The sequence below is a fragment of the Podarcis vaucheri genome (assembly GCF_965113315.1).
Source record: "Podarcis vaucheri genome assembly, chromosome: 10".
NCBI classification, from domain to species: domain Eukaryota; kingdom Metazoa; phylum Chordata; class Lepidosauria; order Squamata; family Lacertidae; genus Podarcis; species Podarcis vaucheri.
Window position 1 is genome coordinate 62,315,242 of NC_138748.1, and position 18,976 is coordinate 62,334,217.

Sequence of the window (18,976 nt, forward strand, 5' to 3'; positions counted from 1 at the left end):
GCCCCAGGCCATGTGGGGAAAGTGTGTGCCTTCTTAGGTCAGCATTGTCCCACTTTCCACCAGATGCAATGCTGCAGCGGCGAGCAGCCGCACTCCAACATTCCCTGCATAGTGTGTGAAAGTAGCACACTGTAGAGACTTCCACCTTGCCAGCATAACATGGCAAAGTAGACACAGAGAGTCAACACCTGCACTTTAGACCAGCTTTTGTCAACCTGGTATCCTCTTGGGCGACAACTTCCATTAGCTCCAGCCAGTAAAATATCTAGAGGTTTTAGGCGAATGCTGCTTTGGAATTAAGCAGTGTGGGCAATGAATATTGTCCCACGTTTAAAGAAAAAAATGAGGTAGAAAAGTAGGTTTTTTGTTTGTTTTGTAATTCGTTTTTATTAAAGAACAAAAAATCAAGTCATAACAGAAGGAAGTTAAGAGAGGGGGGAAATGAAATTTTCTTAACATTTGCATCCCAGTATATTATAGATATCTATTTTACCATAAATCTATCGATATTCGTTTTTAAGAAAAATAAATAAGGAGGCAAACATGGAGATTTTTGAGGACAGTACATTCTGTTGACTAAAGGTAGATTCCTACTCCACTTTTTAAATTTACTTAGGGGGAAATTCTTTAATATAATCAAGAAAAGGAAGAAACTCAGGCGTTCCAGATACTAGCATATTTCACCAAGGCTAATAACGAAATTATAATAATAATTATAAACATCATACTCTAACAACAATATAACAATCTTTCACAAACTCAAAAACGTGTCCCTTTCTAATTTGTCCTGGGCTCAATCTTAGTTTTAGGGTTTTGTTGAGCCTCTCCCTGATGTGCTAGTTTATTACATGCAGGCAGTTGGGTTTTGGGGGTTTTTTCATGTCAGAGGGAATTTAAAAATAGTAGACCCACCTTCAGTCTTGGGCTGAGAAAGTCCCGAAAATAAATAGCTCTGGCGTGTTCTACACATGCGATAGAAAGGACGACACCACTTTAGAGTGCAGGGGGAAGCGTGGGGTCTTCTTTTCGAATGTGAAGAGCGAATGCAAGTGCTTGTAGAAAGCTTGCTCACAAAGGAACAGGCTTCAGCGATATCTTAGCCTTCTACTGCACTTGCGGTTAGGTGTGTGTTTTTTCTTCCTTAAGCAAACCTAAAGCATTCATGGAATGCCTTCTCCATCTGATACAGCACATCGTGCCACCTAATATTGCTGTAATTTTGCTACCCCCTCACTGCCTTCAATGCGAAGATCAACGCTAACCAAGGCTTCATCTGCCCACTCAAACTGGGAGGCTTCCCAAGCGCCTAGGTTTAGATTTCCCAAGGAAACGGGAATTGCCAAACTCCGTTGCTTTCAAAACAATTTTATTTTTTTCTGAAGCGTTTAAAAGCACACACACAGAGACACACACACACACCAGCAACAACCCAACAACCTCTCAGCAGTGCTGCCGCAGACGAACCTGACACCAGCTTCCCTCCCCGTAACATTTCAAAGCGGAGCGCGAGGAGACAATGTTGTACATTCTTTGGCAATCGGCAGATCAGATAGAAGGCGCAAGCAATACGGCAAGGATGTGTAATGTGACATGATTAGACAAGGCTCTTTAGGAACAGAACATTCATAATTGAGACAAAAGAAAAGAGTATTAATAACACTTTCCTAACGCGGCAGTTAGCCATTTTATATTTCCTTTCTTTAATCTTAGTGTTTTTCAACAAATCATGGGATTTAATAGCGTGTTTTGGCAGATTAGAGGATTTATGGCCCAGATGTTTTTTGTTCTAAAAATGGATTAGGGTGTAAAGTTTGCTGGAATCCATGGAACATGTTGAGGCAAGCCGGTCATTTTGCGTGTGATTAGTGCCAGCCTTCTGTCTAACAGCCCCTCCATCTGTTACAATTCACCAATGGATCTGGTTAGATTTAGCCTCATGTCACAAACAGAAGCCCCCTTTCCGGGCAATTTCATATTGCAGTTTTCAAGGCTGCTCTCGGAAGGGAGGGAAAAATATATAAAATGCAATAAATAAATAAATATGCAACTTTGATGCCCTAGCTTTAAAAGATATAGAGAAACTGACCAGGTTAAGAGGAACGGGGAGGCAGGTAGAGAAATGGCCGATATTAGGATTGGTTCCCCCTCCCCATCTGTTTGAATAGATTGGGCTCTGGAGGTCTTTATTCCGTGTGTGTGTGTGTGTGTGTGTGTGTGTGTGAACTGCAGCCAAGGAATAAACATCTGACCCAGAATTAGCAGAGCGGGAATCTAAAGTCCATGGCACTATGGTGCCTTATGTGTTTCTGAGTGACAGGTGGCGTAGGGAGGTGTGTGTGTGTGCGTTTGTGTAGCTGCGGGTGACGTTCCGTAGCTGAGATTTATCCGCTCAGCCGCCGTATCTTACAGCAAAAGCATCATCACCTGTGGTTTATTAAGGGATTTGCGAGTTTAAGGAAACGGGTGTAAGATATTTTGATTTTCTCTTCCTGCCACACAGGCTGCAATTAAATAAGCTCGGCTCAGAGGAAGGCAATTATAGCTCCAGTTTTTTTTGCTGCATGGGATTTCGTTTGCTGCAGCAACGAGGCGTGCTAGGCGCTGTACAAAACTTGACCTAGTTCCTATTGCAGCGGACTTAGATTATAAGTAGCATTAGCAAGGCTAATTAGCAGGATGCAAAGGGCCACTGCCCGTGGTCATAGGTTAGGAAAGGGCCTTTGGGGAAGTGTTACCCAAACGTTGTAATGGGCTCCCCTGGACTGCTTGCTTGGTGCCCAGTTTAATGAGTGTTTGGCTCAGAATTAAGGGTTGTGCCCAGGACAGAGTTCCACTTGTGGAATGGCACTTCCTCTCCTTCACCCTGTGTGCCCCCAAAATCTGTTCCGGGGGGCTTCCTGGAGGGCAGAGCGAGAGATGGAGAGAAAAGTGGTGTCCGGAGTGGGGTGGGGTTGTTGTTTGTTCACAATATAATAATACAGAAGTTGAACTCAAAACTAACATAACAAAACAAAAATAGAAACAAACCAATAACACACCCCACAAACACATTTAGAAGGCCGTAGAATGGTTTGCAAACAGGTTAAGACATTAGCAGGATTAAAGTAAAAGGTAAAAGCCTGCAGTGATATTAAACAATTATGGATTATATGTGATAAATAATGACTAGGTTTAATTTGGAAATGCAGTAAAAATATTATAAGTATAAGGAACTGCAGAAAGAAGAGAGGTGAGTCGAAATATGATGCATGTAAAAGGTAAAGGTAAAGGTACCCCTGCCCGAACGGGCCAGTCTTGACAGACTGTGGGGTTTGTGCGCCCATCTCACATTTATTGGCCGGGGGCCAGCGCTGTCCGGGGACACTTCCGGGTCACGTGGCCAGCGAGCCAGAGCCGCACACGGAACGCCGTTTACCTTCCCGCTGGTAAGCGGTACCTATTTATCTACTTGCCCCCGGGGGTGCTTTCGAACTGCTAGGTGGGCAGGCGCTGGGACCGAGCAGCGGGAGCGCACCCCGCCGCGGGGATTCGAACCGCCGACCTTTCGATCGGCAAGCCCTAGGCGTTGAGGCTTTAGCCCACAGCGCCACCCGCGTCCCTATGATGCATGTAATAACTTGATTTTTAAGTTTGTTTGGGTTTTTTGCTTTTTGTTTGTTGTAAAATGAAAGTTATAAATAAAGTAAAAGTCCACAGAATGTTAATCAGCCAAAGGCCTGGTTATGGGAAAACATTTTCAACTAGCACCTAAAGTTATGTAATGAAGGTACCAGGTGAGCCTCTCTAGGGAGAGCATTCCACAGAAAAGGGAGATAGAGGGAAAGGGGGCGTCAAACGGCGTCAAATGGAGAGAAAAGGGGCTGGTCCATCTTTTTTCTTTTTGCCCAACCCATCACAACAGCCCACAACAGATTACTCTCTAGGAATGCAGCCCTCAGCTTTTCTTGGAGTATGGCCATGCCAGTTAATTTCAGTGGGCCTACTCGGAGTACGGGAAGCATTGGACCGACCCATAATCTTTATCTCCAGGGCTTTTGTTACAGCTCTGTAGTCTTAAGGTGGTCCTGGAGGTCTCTTTCCTAGCTTGTCTATAAAACAGGAATAATAGTGGCATGCTTCCAAAGGGGAGTAAAATTCATTTTGTATGTATGTTTGATTGATTGATTGATTGATTGATTGATCTTGCACACAGTAAACAATTTCCTTGTGCTATCTGGCCAAGCGAGGGAAAGTAGTTATTTAGCATCCTCAAAACTTGTTTTTAAAGCCTCCTGATACCACTGATGATCTTTTATTTCCATACGTTGACTGAAGAATGAATAAAATACTCGTCCATTTATACCACAGGGTGTTTCCATCCCTAATTCGAGGCACTAGCAACTGATGAGTTTGCTCATTGCTCAGCGTCCATTAAAAAAAGGCCACCTGAGTGTTTTGAAGATAACCGCTCGCAATGTTTCCTGGTAACCTTGCTCCTCTTTGTGTCCCCTCTCTCCCCTCCACCCCGTGCCTAGATATCCTTTCCTCTATCACATCGTCAGGGTACTTAAATGACCACGATGCTGTTACCAAGGCGATCCAGGAGGCTCGGCAGATGAAGGAGCAGCTACGGCGGGAGCAACAGGTGCTCGACGGGAAGGTTGCTGTGACAAACAACTTGGGTCTGAATAACTGCAGGACAGACAAGGTCAGTCTTCCAAGAATCCTCTTGGCAGTTCGGCTCCCAAGTGTTGCACCTGACTGCTCTCTGTACCAGCTTTTCTGTTTGGGACAGGGGTTCGGTGGGCCTTTTCTACTTGGAGGGCTGCATTTTGGGGGGCCACATGCCAGAGGCAAAAAAATAATAATATGGATAGGACAATGAATTTAAATTCTTCCTCTGCCACACAACCTTTCTACACCCACCCACCCTGCTGTATCCTCTACCCAAGAGAGCAGGAAGCATTATCAGAGATCATGTAATTAACGTCCCCTCTAGTTCTATGCTTGGATATGCTTTGAACCGAGCTGTGGTGGCTGAGGGGTATGTCTCCATCTCTCGTTCTGAGGAGGGCCTTGGTACAGTCCCTGCCTCTCACCATTGTCTACCTCACAGGGTTGTTTTGAGGCAACCATTCAGACCGCCCTGAGTACCTTGGGATGAGATTGGGAGGAAGACTGGGGTGAGGATGGCATAATAAATAATAGGAGGGGCATCTTGAGCCACTGATAGAGGCTTAAAGGTAAGGGAAAGATACTCCTGACCATTAGGCCCAGTTGCGGCGCTCATCTCGCTCTATAGGCCAAGGGAGCCTGCGTTTGTCCGTAGACAGCTTCCGGATCATGTGGCCAGCATGACTAAGCCACTTCTGGCGAACCAGAGCAGCGCATGGAAATGCCGTTTACCTTCCCGCCGGAGCGGTACCTATTTATCTACTTGCACTTTGACATGCTTTCGAACTGCTAGGCTGGCAGGAGCTGGGACTGAGCAACGGGAGCTCACCCCGTTGCAGGGATTCGAACCGCCGATCTTCCAATCAGCAAGCCCAAGAGGCTCAGTGGCTTAGACCACAGCACCACCCACGATATGGTCTGATATGGGGCTTAAGAAATTATATTTGGGCTTCTCCGATTTATCTTTCTTCTGCAATGTTCAGACTCTGCCAGTTTCTTTATTTAGGTAATCCACACACTGACTCAAGGAAGGGAAAGAAGAAAGCCCTAATAAGCCCTTTTGCAAGGGTGTGCGTGTTTGAATGTAACAAGATGGGTGTTTTGGTGTGTGTGTTTTTAAAAAAGCTCTATTCCATGCTGTCAATACGTATTATGCCTGGGTGATCCTTGAAGTATTTGGTCCAAGTGGGGGGGGGGGACATGCTTTTTTTGGAAATACATGTGTTGGGGAGATGATCTGGATTTGAAAATAATGTTATTCAAGCTTCTCTGGGAGCAAAAGCTTTTGCTGACACGGAGGCTAAGCTGCTGGTGACATCAGGCTGTCATGCATGTTTTGTGAGTTTTTCTTATGAGTCATGTTAGATGACACAGCAAAAAAAAAACCCAAACACAACCCCAGAAATGCCAGGCTCCTGTACCTTTCAGCTGTGGCTCTTGACTGGTGTAGTGGCTAGAGCTTCTGGCTAAGAGCGAGGTAGCCTGAGGCCATATCTCCACCCAGCCATGAAGCTTCTGTCCAGCCAGTCCCACTCAGCCTAACCTACCACAAAGAGTTGTTGTGATGGACTGGAGAGAGTGAGATGACAATGAGGTCCTTGGAGGAAAGGCGTAATAAATTTATTTATAAATTTATAAATAAATTTGTATAATAAATTTATATAATAAATTTGGTCAGACCTCACCTGGAGTACTGTGTCCAGTTCTGGGCACCACAATTCAAGAAGGACACTGACAAACTGGAACGTGTCCAGAGGAGGGCAACCAAAATGGTCAAAGGCCTGGAAACGATGCCTTATGAGGAACGGCTAAGGGAGCTGGGCATGTTTAGCCTGGAGAAGAGGAGGTTAAGGGGTGATATGATTAGCCATGTTCAAATATATAAAAGGATGTCACATAGAGGAGGGAGAAAGGTTGTTTTCTGCTGCTCCAGAGAAGCGGACACAGAGCAATGGATCCAAACTACAAGAAAGAAGATTCCACCTAAACATTAGGAAGAACTTCCTGACAGTAAGAGCTGTTTGACAGTGGAATTTGCTGCCAAGGAGTGTGGTGGAGTCTCCTACTTTGGAGGTCTTTAAGCAGAGGCTTGACAACTATATGTCAGGAGTGCTCTGATGGTGTTTCCTGCTTGGCAGGGGGTTGGACTCGATGCCCTTGTGGTCTCTTCCAACTCTATGATTCTATGATTCTCATAAAACTTAGTGTCTGCTACTATAGCTGGCTGTTGATCTTTGCTGGTTCATGTAGAAGTTGACATGGATCTTGTATAGAACCTAGGTGTGGCCCTCTAGATGTTTTTGGACTCCAACTCCTGTCAGCCTTAGCCAGCATAGTCCATGGCCAGGGATGATGGGAGTCCAATAGGCCTAACAGCACCTGGAGGTTCCCCAGCCCTAAACCATAGCCATAAACAAAAATGGAGATTATGCAGCTCTGACTTAATATAGTCCTCATTTAGAGAAAACAGCATAGCTGTCAACTTTCAGATTTGACAATAAGGGATCAGCAGCCTCACCAGTCCCGGGGACAGTCTACGGAATATCTAACAATCCAGGATAGCAGTGGGAAGCAGCGGGAAACGGCACTGGAATGGGAATTTCCTGCAAAAAAAAGGGAAAGTTGACAGCTATGGAAAACAGGGTATGGCCGCATTGGAGGTTGGGTAGGAAATTGTTCATCTTGCGAACCTCCTAGTTGAGAAAGGATTTGAACCATAGGCTAGAGCAATAGGAAACACACACACACCTTTAAAAAAAATTGCCATGCTTCTACTGCCTTTCTCATGGTGTGAATTCCTTGGTTTCCTTGTATTTCATCCTCGCCCCCGGCTCCCCTGTGAATTTTCACAGTGCAGGCTTTTTTTCTGCCCCTTGCTGAGTGTGTGAATGGACTCGCTGCTGCCTTTCCCTGCCACTTTCACAACACTGGAAATTGAGAGCTGTTGGCCAGGACAAGGGGCGTGGGGGGGCGCAGAGTAAAAACCCTGAAAACACTCTTTCAAGAAAATGTCACATCTGTAAGGGGAAAGAAGTGCAGCTGTGCTAAAGTATCCTGTCTGAGAGACAAATTTGCAGCTGAGGAAAACATAGAACTTGGGGTTCGGACATGCATTGTTGGTTCGACTTCACTGTTCCAGATTTGCATATCAATTATATGAAAGAAAGTCTACAAAGAAAAAAACCAAAGGATAATGCAAATTACAAAAAAAAAATGATTTCTTTTTTTTAATGATATTTATTGAGAATTTAAAATTACAGAGGAAAAAAAGAAAAAGAAAAGAAAGAAAAACAGAAGTTAAACAATACAAGTCAATAAAAAGAAAGAAGAGAACAAAACACACAATACATCAAAAACAAAAACAAAAGCGAACAAAAAATTAAAAACAAATCCAATATTCCCAAATCTTTATCCTTCGTTATCTTGTTTCATCGACCTCCTCACACCTCCCTTTTTTGTATTCTAGTTATTAATTATCTCAGCAAATCCTTTCCATCTTTCGCTATGTTCTGTCATTAAATTGTCTTAATTTATTTTAACCTTATCTTACCATAAAAAGCCCTAAAACTTAAAACTTATTTGTACATAACTCCTTATAGCATTTCTACTAAAGCCAGATAGTTTCATTCCAACATTTTTTCTAACACTCATTAATTTTACAGTATTTCTCTAAATGAATTTTTAAACTTTCTTCCAATCTTCATCCACCGTCTCTTCTTCCTGGTCTCGGGTTCTGTCAGTCCTTTCTATCCATTCCATTTAGTCCATCAACCTGGTGATCTTCTATCCGAGGCTCTTAAGTCTTTTCCATGTCCCTTCTGCAGATCTTCTTCATATTTATACCTGCACTTTACTTTGTCTTCTGCTGATCTTGTTCTTAATTTCCTTCCTTTATCGCTGAGGAGTAGATCTCGGGGAGACTGCAAAGATTCCTGATCACTGGTAGCTTTGTGGGGGATTATTTTTATTGTAAACTGCCCTGTGATCCTTGGATGAAGGCTGATATAAAACTGTTGTTGATGATGATGTTGTTGTTTACCCAAACCTTAGCTATTTAGATAGCAGAGGCTTTGTCGTGATCACTGTTCTCCCGTTATCAGTGCACAGAGTTATATTCACAGCACAGCATTGTGAAACTGGTAGCTTGAGACCAGAACTAAATATTACCGGAGCATTAAGCCACTGCTTCTGAAAACAGCAGACATCCCATTCCTCTCTCACCCAGTAACATCCAGTAAAACAAAATGCACCACAGGTCTCCAGCACACTCTTTTTGAGTTTTATTTGATCCATTCTAAACAATCACAGGGAAGAAGCTGCTTGCTTTTAACAGAAGCTGATCCTTCTCAGCGTGTCAGATCCTGTGTGATGTCACAGATTCTGAAAGTTCACATCAAAACCCAGCCCTGCCTATGCCTCTTTGGAGCAACTTATTGGAATAACCTGATTCTTGGACATTAAATAACTATCACTGGTCTTGATTGAGACCATAGCATGTGACTTAACCTATTGCTCCTCTATTGTGGTCCTGGAAATATATCGCCATGTGTTACAAATCATGATAGTAAAAAAGAAAAGTCCATATGAGCCTCCTGGTCATTATAACCACAGTACCCTTCAGCTGATTTTTGGCCCTTGGCTTTATTTATTTAGAGCATTTTTACCCACTGAAAAGGCTCCCAGAGAGGTTTATAACAATCAATAAGACAGTCAGGCTTACAGTTTAATTCAACCCCCTGCAATGCAGGAATATGCATCCTTACGGCGATTGAACCTGCGACGTTGACATTATCAGCACCATGCTCTAATCAGCTGAGCTTTTTGTACTTTCCCTGGCTCGGTAAGAGTGTGCAGCAAGGTTAGTTAAAAATGACTTGGACTTGGCCCCAGAAGTCGTTCTGAGCACAAGGACTCATCCCTGCGGAGGTGACGTGGTAATAAAAAGGGTACCCCTAAGCATGTAAAGAGTGCCTTCTCTTACCAGTAAGAACTAAGCAAGATGACATAATGAGCGTGTGGCAGCAGATGATGATGAAAATTGCACTTAAGCTTTCCCCAACATCTGGCAGAACATCTGGCTGTGATGTCACTGCATTTTGTGTGCCACTCCTCTATGTTATTGGCTGGCAGTGAGCAGGGAGTCATGGAAGGTTGTGCTGCTGCCACGACACACCAAAAAACTCTTCTAGATATAATGGGGGGGGTTGGAGTGGCTCTGTGGGTGCTATGTTTGGTGTAAGTCATGCATTTGTCGCAATCTCAGTTTTGACCCTGACTTCCTAACCTACTTAACTGCCATCCCAGACACTTACAGGATTAGAGGGGAAACCACTTTTAAAATTGTGAGGGTAACTTCAGGACAAATTTCCTGGCCTCTCTTATTACACAAATTGAGCAATGAATGTAGTGTGGCCCATTTTTTGTGGCGAGTGAGGGAGAAGAAACCCCTCTTGATTTCAGAGAGGAAAGTGCCTCATTCTCCAATAACTAACTCTCTTCCCCTTTTCTGATGCTCCCAGCGAGCTCAGCAATGACCTCCCTTTGCAGCAGCCCCACAAGTGGAACGTACTCTGTGTGCCACCCCCCCCAAGTGTAAAATATGGGGAAATTGCTGCAATTTCGGGCATTTTCCAGAGAGGAACTCTGGAGGACAAAAAGTGCTTGGCATAATAGGCGTCTCTCACTACCTAAGATCTGCTGTAGAGGAATAAAGGGCAGCTTTGCTTGGGGGGGTGGGGAGGCAAAAGCATGGGCGGTGTGAGGTGGGGGGGCTGCAGATGAAGAGTGAGTGTTGATGGTGCTACAGATAGAAGAGCCCCAGCAAAGGGAGGTGGGGAGAGTGGTGTTGCGCGGGGAGAAAATGGAGTGTCAGATATAAGACGAAGTGATCGCAAGCACAAAGGAATTTATATTCAAATATTTAAGCATTCTTGAAAGGATGCTCGGAGCAGAAATTCCTTTTCTCTGCTCCCCATGTAGAAATGACTTTAACACTCAGCCAGATGCTAATGCAAAGTGACTCAAGCTATTCCTCGCAAGCATAGCTAAATTGCCGTTATTTGTTAAGCACATTGAATTCAGCTGTGGATACAGCAGTTGGTTGCATTTAGAAAGCATCTGTACTCCCCTCTCTCTTCTCCTTCTTCTTCTTAATCCTCCAAAGCAGAGACAAGTCTACCTATCTCCTCCTCCTCCTCCGCCGGCCCCCTCTCCCTCTCCTCCCCTGCGCTAGCTGGGAATTGTCAAGTGACAACCGACCAAATCCTTTTGGACAGGGAGCCTTCATCCCAACTCCTATATACTTGCAAAGCGGGGCCTTGTGGTCGGGATCAGGGAGCCCATTAAAAGCGCTTTGATGGTATGGAAATCCATCTTCATGAAGCAGGCCAGGCCCCTAAGCAGCCTGCTGTTTAGCTGTGGTTACAGATCAGTCATTCACTTCGGAGGGCAGTAATTGTGCTGACGGCTTGTATGGCAAGGGAAGTACATAAAATAATCCAGGGCCCTCCGCCGTGGCACTGTGAGTTAATCTTCTTTAATACAGATCAGCTGTTGTTCTAACACATGACTTTGCGACGGCCCTGGTGACTCCACTTCAGCTTTTTTGATTAAGTAACAGGAGCTACAGCCCTCATCTGTGTCCACTTTTCGTCTGCCACTTTTCGGTTGTCAGGCTCCGTCTCAACCTCGTCTCCTTTGCTCGTTTGCATGCCTTCGTCTCCGAGTGGGGAAGAGTGATCCCCTTTCAGTGTTATGCACTGAAAGGAGGCAAGCAGCCACCAGATTCCTTCCCTCCCCCCAAATCCCCGACCCCAGCAAACCTCTGAGGTAAACTTGGTGGCTAATGCTCTGAGGAACATCTGAGGAATTCTGAGGGAAGCGAACAGCCTTTCGGTAAGACCGGCAAAGCTTCGCAAGGATGGGTGAGGTGTTTCCATGGACTCCCAAGGAACCCACACAAAAAAACATGAATCCATCTCGTTGCTTGCTTGTTCATTAAGACCATATCCATCCATTTGAAACACTGTCATGTCGCCTTTAACAGCCATGGCTTCCACCACAAAGAATCCTAGTTTGTTGAGAGTTGTTAGGGTTCCCAAATTGCAGAGTGGTTTAACAGTCAGTCCCCTTTCCCAGGGAACTCTGGGGATTGCAACTCGGCGAGGGGGATAGGGGTCTCCTAACAACTCTCAGCACTCTTGACAATCTACAGTCCCCAGGACTCTCTGAGGAAATCATAGAATTGTAGAGTTGGAAGGGGGTCATGAGGGTCATCTAGTCCAACCCCCTGCAATGTGGAAATCTAAGGCATCTATGACGGATGGCCACCCAACCTCTGCTTAATAACCTTAAAAAAGGAAGGAGAGTCCACACCTGCTGAGGAGTTGGTTCCTGAACAGCTCTTACCATCAGAACGTTCTTCCTGATGTTTAGATGGAATCTCGTTTCTTGTAACTTGAAGCCATTGGTTCAAGTCTAGCCTCCAGAGCAGGAGGAAGCAAGCATGTCCCCTCTTCCATGTGACAGCCCTTTAGATATTTGAAGATGGCCATCATATCTCCTCTCAGCCTCCTCTTTTCCAGGGTAAAATACCCAGCTCCTTCAACCGTTCCTCATAAGGCTTGGTTTCTGGACCCTTGATCCATGCATGTTAAAGTAGCATCATAGTGCTTCAAATGTTTAGTGTGAGTATGGCCATATAGAACATTTATACCCTGCTTTATAGCCCCAAGAGGCTCTCAAAGCACCCCAGAGAAGATTCTCAAAATGAAATCACACTCAGATCTAGTAGAGGAACAAAAGCTCCATGGTATTCATACAGGCGCTATACACCTGACCTCCCAGCAACAGAGTCATGGCCACTTATCAAGAGGTGGAGGTGCAGTACAGTGTGAGCATTGCCTGTGTGTGGACACACCACCGGGAATGCCAGATTGACTCTGCTGGTGTGCCCACACAGTGCCAATGTTCCTGCCATCTTGCCTGGTACTTGGCCATTCTGTGTCCATTTGGAACCAGGATTATTCAGGCAGTATTTCCTATCCTCATCCTTGCTCTTCCCAGGCATCATGTTAGGCAGAGTCTCCACCTACGTCTTCTTAAGGAAGCAGGGTGGGGCTAAGTAACTGGAAATCTTTTTTGGTCCATGATGGAGGCAAGTCTTCCCTTGGTGACTTCTGCCAGGCAGCAGGCCCTCTACTTCAGGGGAGTAGGGCTGAGCTTTGTGGCCTTTACTCGGTCTGTGATCTTTTAGGCTGTGGGGTGAGATGTAAGGGCAGATCAAAAGTTTTCCAGAGAGAATTTTGAGGCAAACTTTCAGGGCAGGGGAAATTTCAGAGGCTAAAGGGGGAACTGTGTATGGAGGAGTGTTCACATGCAGATGGTCCCACCAGTTCAAGCCTCAACTAAATTATTGCCAGTAGCAGGGACAAGATGAACTATAGACCCCTTTTCACCTGACTTGGCCAGCAACTATGGGCCTTATTGCTATTATAGTTGTTATTAGCACCATGCGGGCAGGGAACATGGGCATGTTTGCTTCTGAAACTCTACAAAATATCCAGCTATGCTGATGTCACTGTATGAATCACCGCTGCAAATGCTACCATCACAATCGTCAACACATTATCATGAAAAGCCATGTGGCCATGATATTCCACCAGGCAATTGTTTCTGGAATACCACCCACGATAAATGAACAACCTAGAAATATGTATATATCCCCCCCCCAGAGGAGATCTGTAAATAAGTCTTGATTAATGTGTCTTCCCGTGATCAGTAGTCCTACCCGGGTAGGAGAAAATAAATTTCATTTTATGTGCACGCATATAATGAATGCAGCTCAGATTTTAATTGAGAAGGCAATAAAGTGTATTTTTAAAATATCTTTACTTTTCTTGGAAGAGTTTCAACCAGAGAGAGAGAGGGGGAATGAACATGTGCCCGGCTTGTGTATTTTTCTGGTTTCTTGGAAACCTGGGGACACAGTTGTATTTATAATTGTCACCTCCAGTTAATTATAGCTTGATACTTTCTGTATCTAAACAAAAATAACTTTTTGAAAAAGCTTTGTTCCAATAGTGCAGTTTAACATCCAGAGAGAGTGGTGCTTAGGAGCCATTAAAAATATATCACCTTGCCCTCTGTAGAGTTAAGAATTATCTGCTTCTCCACGTGGCCTGGAGTAGAATGAAATTCAAACAGGCTATATATGGCCAAGACTGTGCATTCCAAAGCTGGGGCAGAACCACAGTACAGTACCTACCTGATGCCCAAATCCCAAAATACAACTTATACTTTTAAATCTGTACTTCTTTGAATCCTGTTCCATGGTTCATCAACCAAAAATGGTGTACACAAATGCAAATTTTACAGGAAAATGTGAATTTTAAAATATTATTATTTATTACATTTTGGGGGCATTTTATCTTGCCCAGGGCAACCCAAAATGACTTACAAACAAACAAACAAAGCTCACATAGATATAATAAAACTAAGTGGGGCAGGGGGCAGAAATACATTAAAAACTTCCTGCCCACTTCTAAAAGGCTACAGATAAAAGGCCTGGTTATATGTAGAGGAAAATTTTTGCCTGCCTCCTAAAGATATATAATGATGGTGCCGGGTGAGCCATCTTGGGAAGAGCATTCCACAGTCGAGGAGCCACCACAGAAAAGGCCCTGTCTTGTGTTGCCACCCTCTGGACTTCTTCTGCGGGGTGTGTGGGGTGTGTGGCATAAACAAGGGCCTCAGATGCTGAGTGCAGGGTTTGGGTTGATTTGTATGGGGAGAGAGGCAGTCCTTGGAAGTATTTTGGTCCTGAGCCTCAGGCGGCAAAACGGGACAGGCTGCCCCTGGTTGTACAACTAGCACCATGTAGCAATGTAACCACATTGTATATGTCTAAATTTTCACCTGTGGTACCCAGGGAAGTGGTACAGAAGATGGAAACATCATGAGATGGCAACATTCCAGAGAACAAGTCATCCTTAATGTTACGGGGGGGGGGGCTGACCCAAAGGGATGCTGTTGGAGGGAGGGCTTGCAGCAGGAGCATGTAAGTGGAATCCCCCCCCCTCAAATAATGAAGTCACAAGAGTGAATGCACCCCCAAGAAATGTGCATTTCATAATTTTCTTGATTATTCAACCCAGGCCTTTATTCCTGTTCCCTTTGCAGCGTTGCTTTTCTCAAAGGGCTTGTGCCCATGCTTGTGGCCTGGAGAGCTGTGATAAAAAGATCTCTTTGCGACGGCAAAGGCAGATTTTATTTCTGCGAGTTTAAAGAGAACAGGATCCAGATTGCTTATTTTTTCCTCTCTCTCTCCACCCTCCTCTCAATTCCCACTCCTCACTTCATCCTCCTCAGACTCCATCATCTTCCGCTTTCCCCTTAAACAGTGTACCAGACTTGAAATGACAGTGACCAATGTTGACTTAATGTGGATGTTTAATAATGGAAAAAAGCATGTCAGCTCCAACGCTAGTTACAAATGGCAGGAAGTGTATCGAGTGGCAGCCCTGTGATAATTTTGCATCCATCATGCTCTCCTGATGCCTCTCTGGCTGCCTGATGGATGGGGATGAGCAGAGTAAACTCCAGGGCAGCGTCTTCTGGAGCAGAAAAAGTGCTTCAGTCTTTGGGAAGGGAGTAAAAGAGCATTAAGCCTCCCATTTCCCAAGGCCTTTTCTCATGGGATATTCTGGAGTGAGGCCATGTTCCTCCCCGTGACTTGCTAGAAGCAGAATAAAACACAGTGGTACCTCCAGTCACGAACTTAATTCATTCCGGAGGTTCGTTTTTAACCTGAAATGGTTCTTAACATGAGGCACGCTTTCGCTAATGGGGCCTTGCGCTGCTGCTGCGCCACCGGCACCCGATTTCCGCTCGCATCCTGGGGCAAAGTTCGCAACCAGGACTATCAACTCCCAGGTTTGCAGAGCTTGTTACCCAAAGCGTTCATAAGGAGGATAGTACGCAACCCGAGGTTCCACTGTAATGCAGTTTTGGGGTTAATTTTTGGTGCGGAGCTTTTCATAAAGGTAAAGTACCCCTGACAGTTAAGTCCAGTCGCGAACAACTCTGAGGTCGCAGCGCCCATCTCGCTTTACTGGCCGAGGGAGCCGGCGTTTGTCTGCAGGCAGTTTTTCCGGGTCATGTGGCTAGCATGACTAAGCTGCTTCTGGCGAACCAGAGCAGTGCACGGAAACACCGTTTACCTTCCCGCCGGATCAGTGCCGATTTATCTACTTGCACTTTGATGTGCTTTCGAACTACTAGGTTGGCAGGAGCTATGACAGAGCAATGGGAGCTCACCCCATTGCGGGGATTCGAACCGCCAACCTTCCGATCGGCAAGCCCAAGAGGCTCAGTGGTTTAGACCACAGTGCCACCCGTGTCAGGGGTAGTCTTATCCAAATACCCATAGTACAACATGCATTTGGGCAAGAGCCCAAAGCCAACAGTGTGCGAAACTCTGCTGAAAAATATTGGGGGCAGGCCGTCACTCAGTTGTAGAGCACATCCTTTACATGCGTGAGGTTCAACCCCATTGGGTTGGATTCATCCTAGTGCTAGGGCAAATGTTCCAGCAGTGCAAAGATTTCTGTGGCACGACGGGAAGTCCTCTGCTTCTTCCCCTCCATGAATATGTTCTATGGGTTCCACCGACCTTCTGGAGCAGATCTGGGGAAGGCACATGAGAGAGGGGAAATTCCCATCGCACAATAGCTGGTGGGACTCATTAGAAGAATACCAACCATTATCTCCAGATGTGCCTGAGTGGGGGCACCAAAGTTTGCCTTAAAAAAAAAACACAACAACCCACTTCAGACAAAGTTTGGTGACATTCGGTGAGAGGTTTTGCCTTCCGCAAGTGATGTCCGAACAGACAGTGGGATTTGTATCTAGGGTAGACGGGTTGTGGTGAAGTGTGCAATCTGCTTTACATTAATGCTGCCCACACTTACCAGACATCTTTGCAACAACGCGTCAGCAGGGGCGTGTGGGTCTTATGTCATCGCCCATCCATCACGCCGGATGTCAAACCCGTCCTGTACCTCCCGTCAACAGCCGTCACGGGATCGTTCACATCAAAACGGGCAGTTTATCCGAAGTGCTACTGTATGGAAAGAATTTTGCTCTTCCCCTCCCATCATTGCATCGTAGCTTCTTCCCTTAAAAGAGAGAGAGAGAGAGAAATATGAAAATAGATGTCAAGTTGATATAGTACCAAGATCGGACTTGTTTTTTCTTCAGCCTTAAACATTTTGATTTGTTTTGAGCTTAGCTCTCACTCTCTTTTTTGCCATTTGGTTCTTAGCATTTGTGCTTATTTATGGCCTCTGCATATAATGGCCACATGCCTTGTTTTCACAGATGGTCAATGAAAGATCCCCCCTCCCCTCTCCCTTCTATTGTAGCCTGATTTTTTCGGTTTTGCTATATTTGTCACACTGCCACTGCTCACAGCTAGCTAGTGCCCACGCATGGTAGAGATTGATTATCAGATGGATTTGGGTATATGTACTTTCCTCTCCTCTCAGTTTTTGCATAGATGGCTTCGATTCTTTATATATAAAGCATTTTTTAAAAAACAATAATAACATTAAAGTGGGGATATTCTACCCGATTGGCTTTTGCCAACACAGGGATTTATTTGTTTGCTTGCTTGTTTAAAACGTTGTATCACCAAGAAACTCAGGGTGGCTCACAATTTTAAAGCAATAATGCACACTTCCTTGTTGATTGGCTCCCCTCGTTGACTGGTTTTAAGCAGGCTCTCTAAAGACCTGGCTATATACGTCTACTTTTAACTGAGAAAGGTGCTGCTGTTTTATGCCTTTCAGTTGTGTCTTTCACCATTGCTGCAAATTTTTTTTAGTGTGAACGTTGCATTCGGCTTCTAACCTGTTTTAATGATGATTTCATTTGTTTAACTGCTTAGAGGGGCTTTGCTTTGCCCTGTGGCAAAGTGGTATTAAAATACGCAGATGAATAAAACACGGGGGGAAAGGGCAGCAGATAGATACATAGATATAGATTAGATATAGATATAGATATAGATGATATAGATATAGATATATAGATATAGATGAGAAACTTAAAAGAAGAAGAGGAAATTTCAGACGCAAAATGTCCAACAATAATTGTAAACAATCAAAATCTTAAAAAATAAATTTAAAAAATTCTAAAGGATACACAAAATGCAAGAGATAAAGCAAAACGTCTTGCACTGAGGCCCTCCAGATACTGCTGGGCCTGGACTCAATCTCCCACCATCCATTATCATATGGCCAGGAATGATGGGAATTGGATTCCAACAACAGTTGGAGGGCTGCAGGTTCACCACTCCTAATTTATACCATAGTGTGGGTGCCACAGCAGAGAAGGCTCTTTCCTGTGTGCCTACCAGCCATTTTTTTTAATGTTATTTCTCACTTTTATTTATCACCTCTCCCTTTAAGGAGCTCAAGACCTAGTTCCCTGTCCCCTGATTCCATCCTCAGAACAACTTAGTGAGGTCGGTTAGGCTGAGAGACAGTCATTGTTGTTGTTTTTCTGAAAAGGGGGCATTAGGCCAAATAAGATTGGGAACCTCTGCTTTAGTGGAAGAAATTGCTATTAAAGTACTATATCTTCTTCTTCTTCTTCTTTTGTGATCACTTGTAGCTGAGTAAGATTGTCTTCCATAAACATGGTTTTAACAGTGAGTCCGTAAGTGACTGTGGAGGCCAATTCTGGATGCACACGTCCTTCCACAGTGGGGACATTGGTTTCCGGGTGGGAGTTGATGACGGTGTGGATCTGCCAAGCGTGCCTTCCTCTTAGCTCGTTTCTCCCTTGTGTCCTGAGTTCGAGTGTCTTCAAAGCCCATGATACCTTTGGTAAAGGCTGTTCTCCAACTGGAGCGCTCACAGGCCAGTGTTTCCCAGTTGTCAGTGTTTATACTACTTTTTTTAGATTTGCCTTGAGACAGTCTTTAAACCTCTTTTGTTGACCACCAGCATTCCATTTTTAAGTTCAGAATAGAGTAGTTGCTTTGGAAGACGATCATCAGGCATCCGCACAACATGACCAGTGAAGATGATGTTGAAGAATCATTGCTTCAGCACTGGTGATCTTTGCTTCTTCCAGTACACTGATATTAGTTTGCCTGTCTTCCCAAGTGATGTGTAAAAAAATTTGGAGTCCCCATTGATGGAATCTTTCGAGGAGTTGGAGATGCCATTTATAAGTGGTCCATGTTTCACAAGCATATAGTAAGGTTGGTAGTACAATAGCTTTGTAAACAAGCATTTTGGTTTCCCTGCGAATGTCCCTG

At 44.7% G+C, this 18,976-nt stretch overlaps 1 protein-coding gene across 10 annotated transcripts in view; it reads left to right on the forward strand.

Moving 5' to 3' along the window:
• The window catches only part of SOX5 (SRY-box transcription factor 5), a 783,822-nt gene that overhangs the window by 731,839 nt on the left and 33,007 nt on the right, over positions 1-18,976 (forward strand). For all 10 annotated transcript variants that reach the window (XM_082238845.1, XM_082238846.1, XM_082238847.1 and 7 more), the window contains one exon: positions 4,515-4,687. In XM_082238845.1, the coding sequence (XP_082094971.1) occupies positions 4,515-4,687 (173 nt within the window). The remainder of the gene's footprint in view (positions 1-4,514; positions 4,688-18,976) is intronic.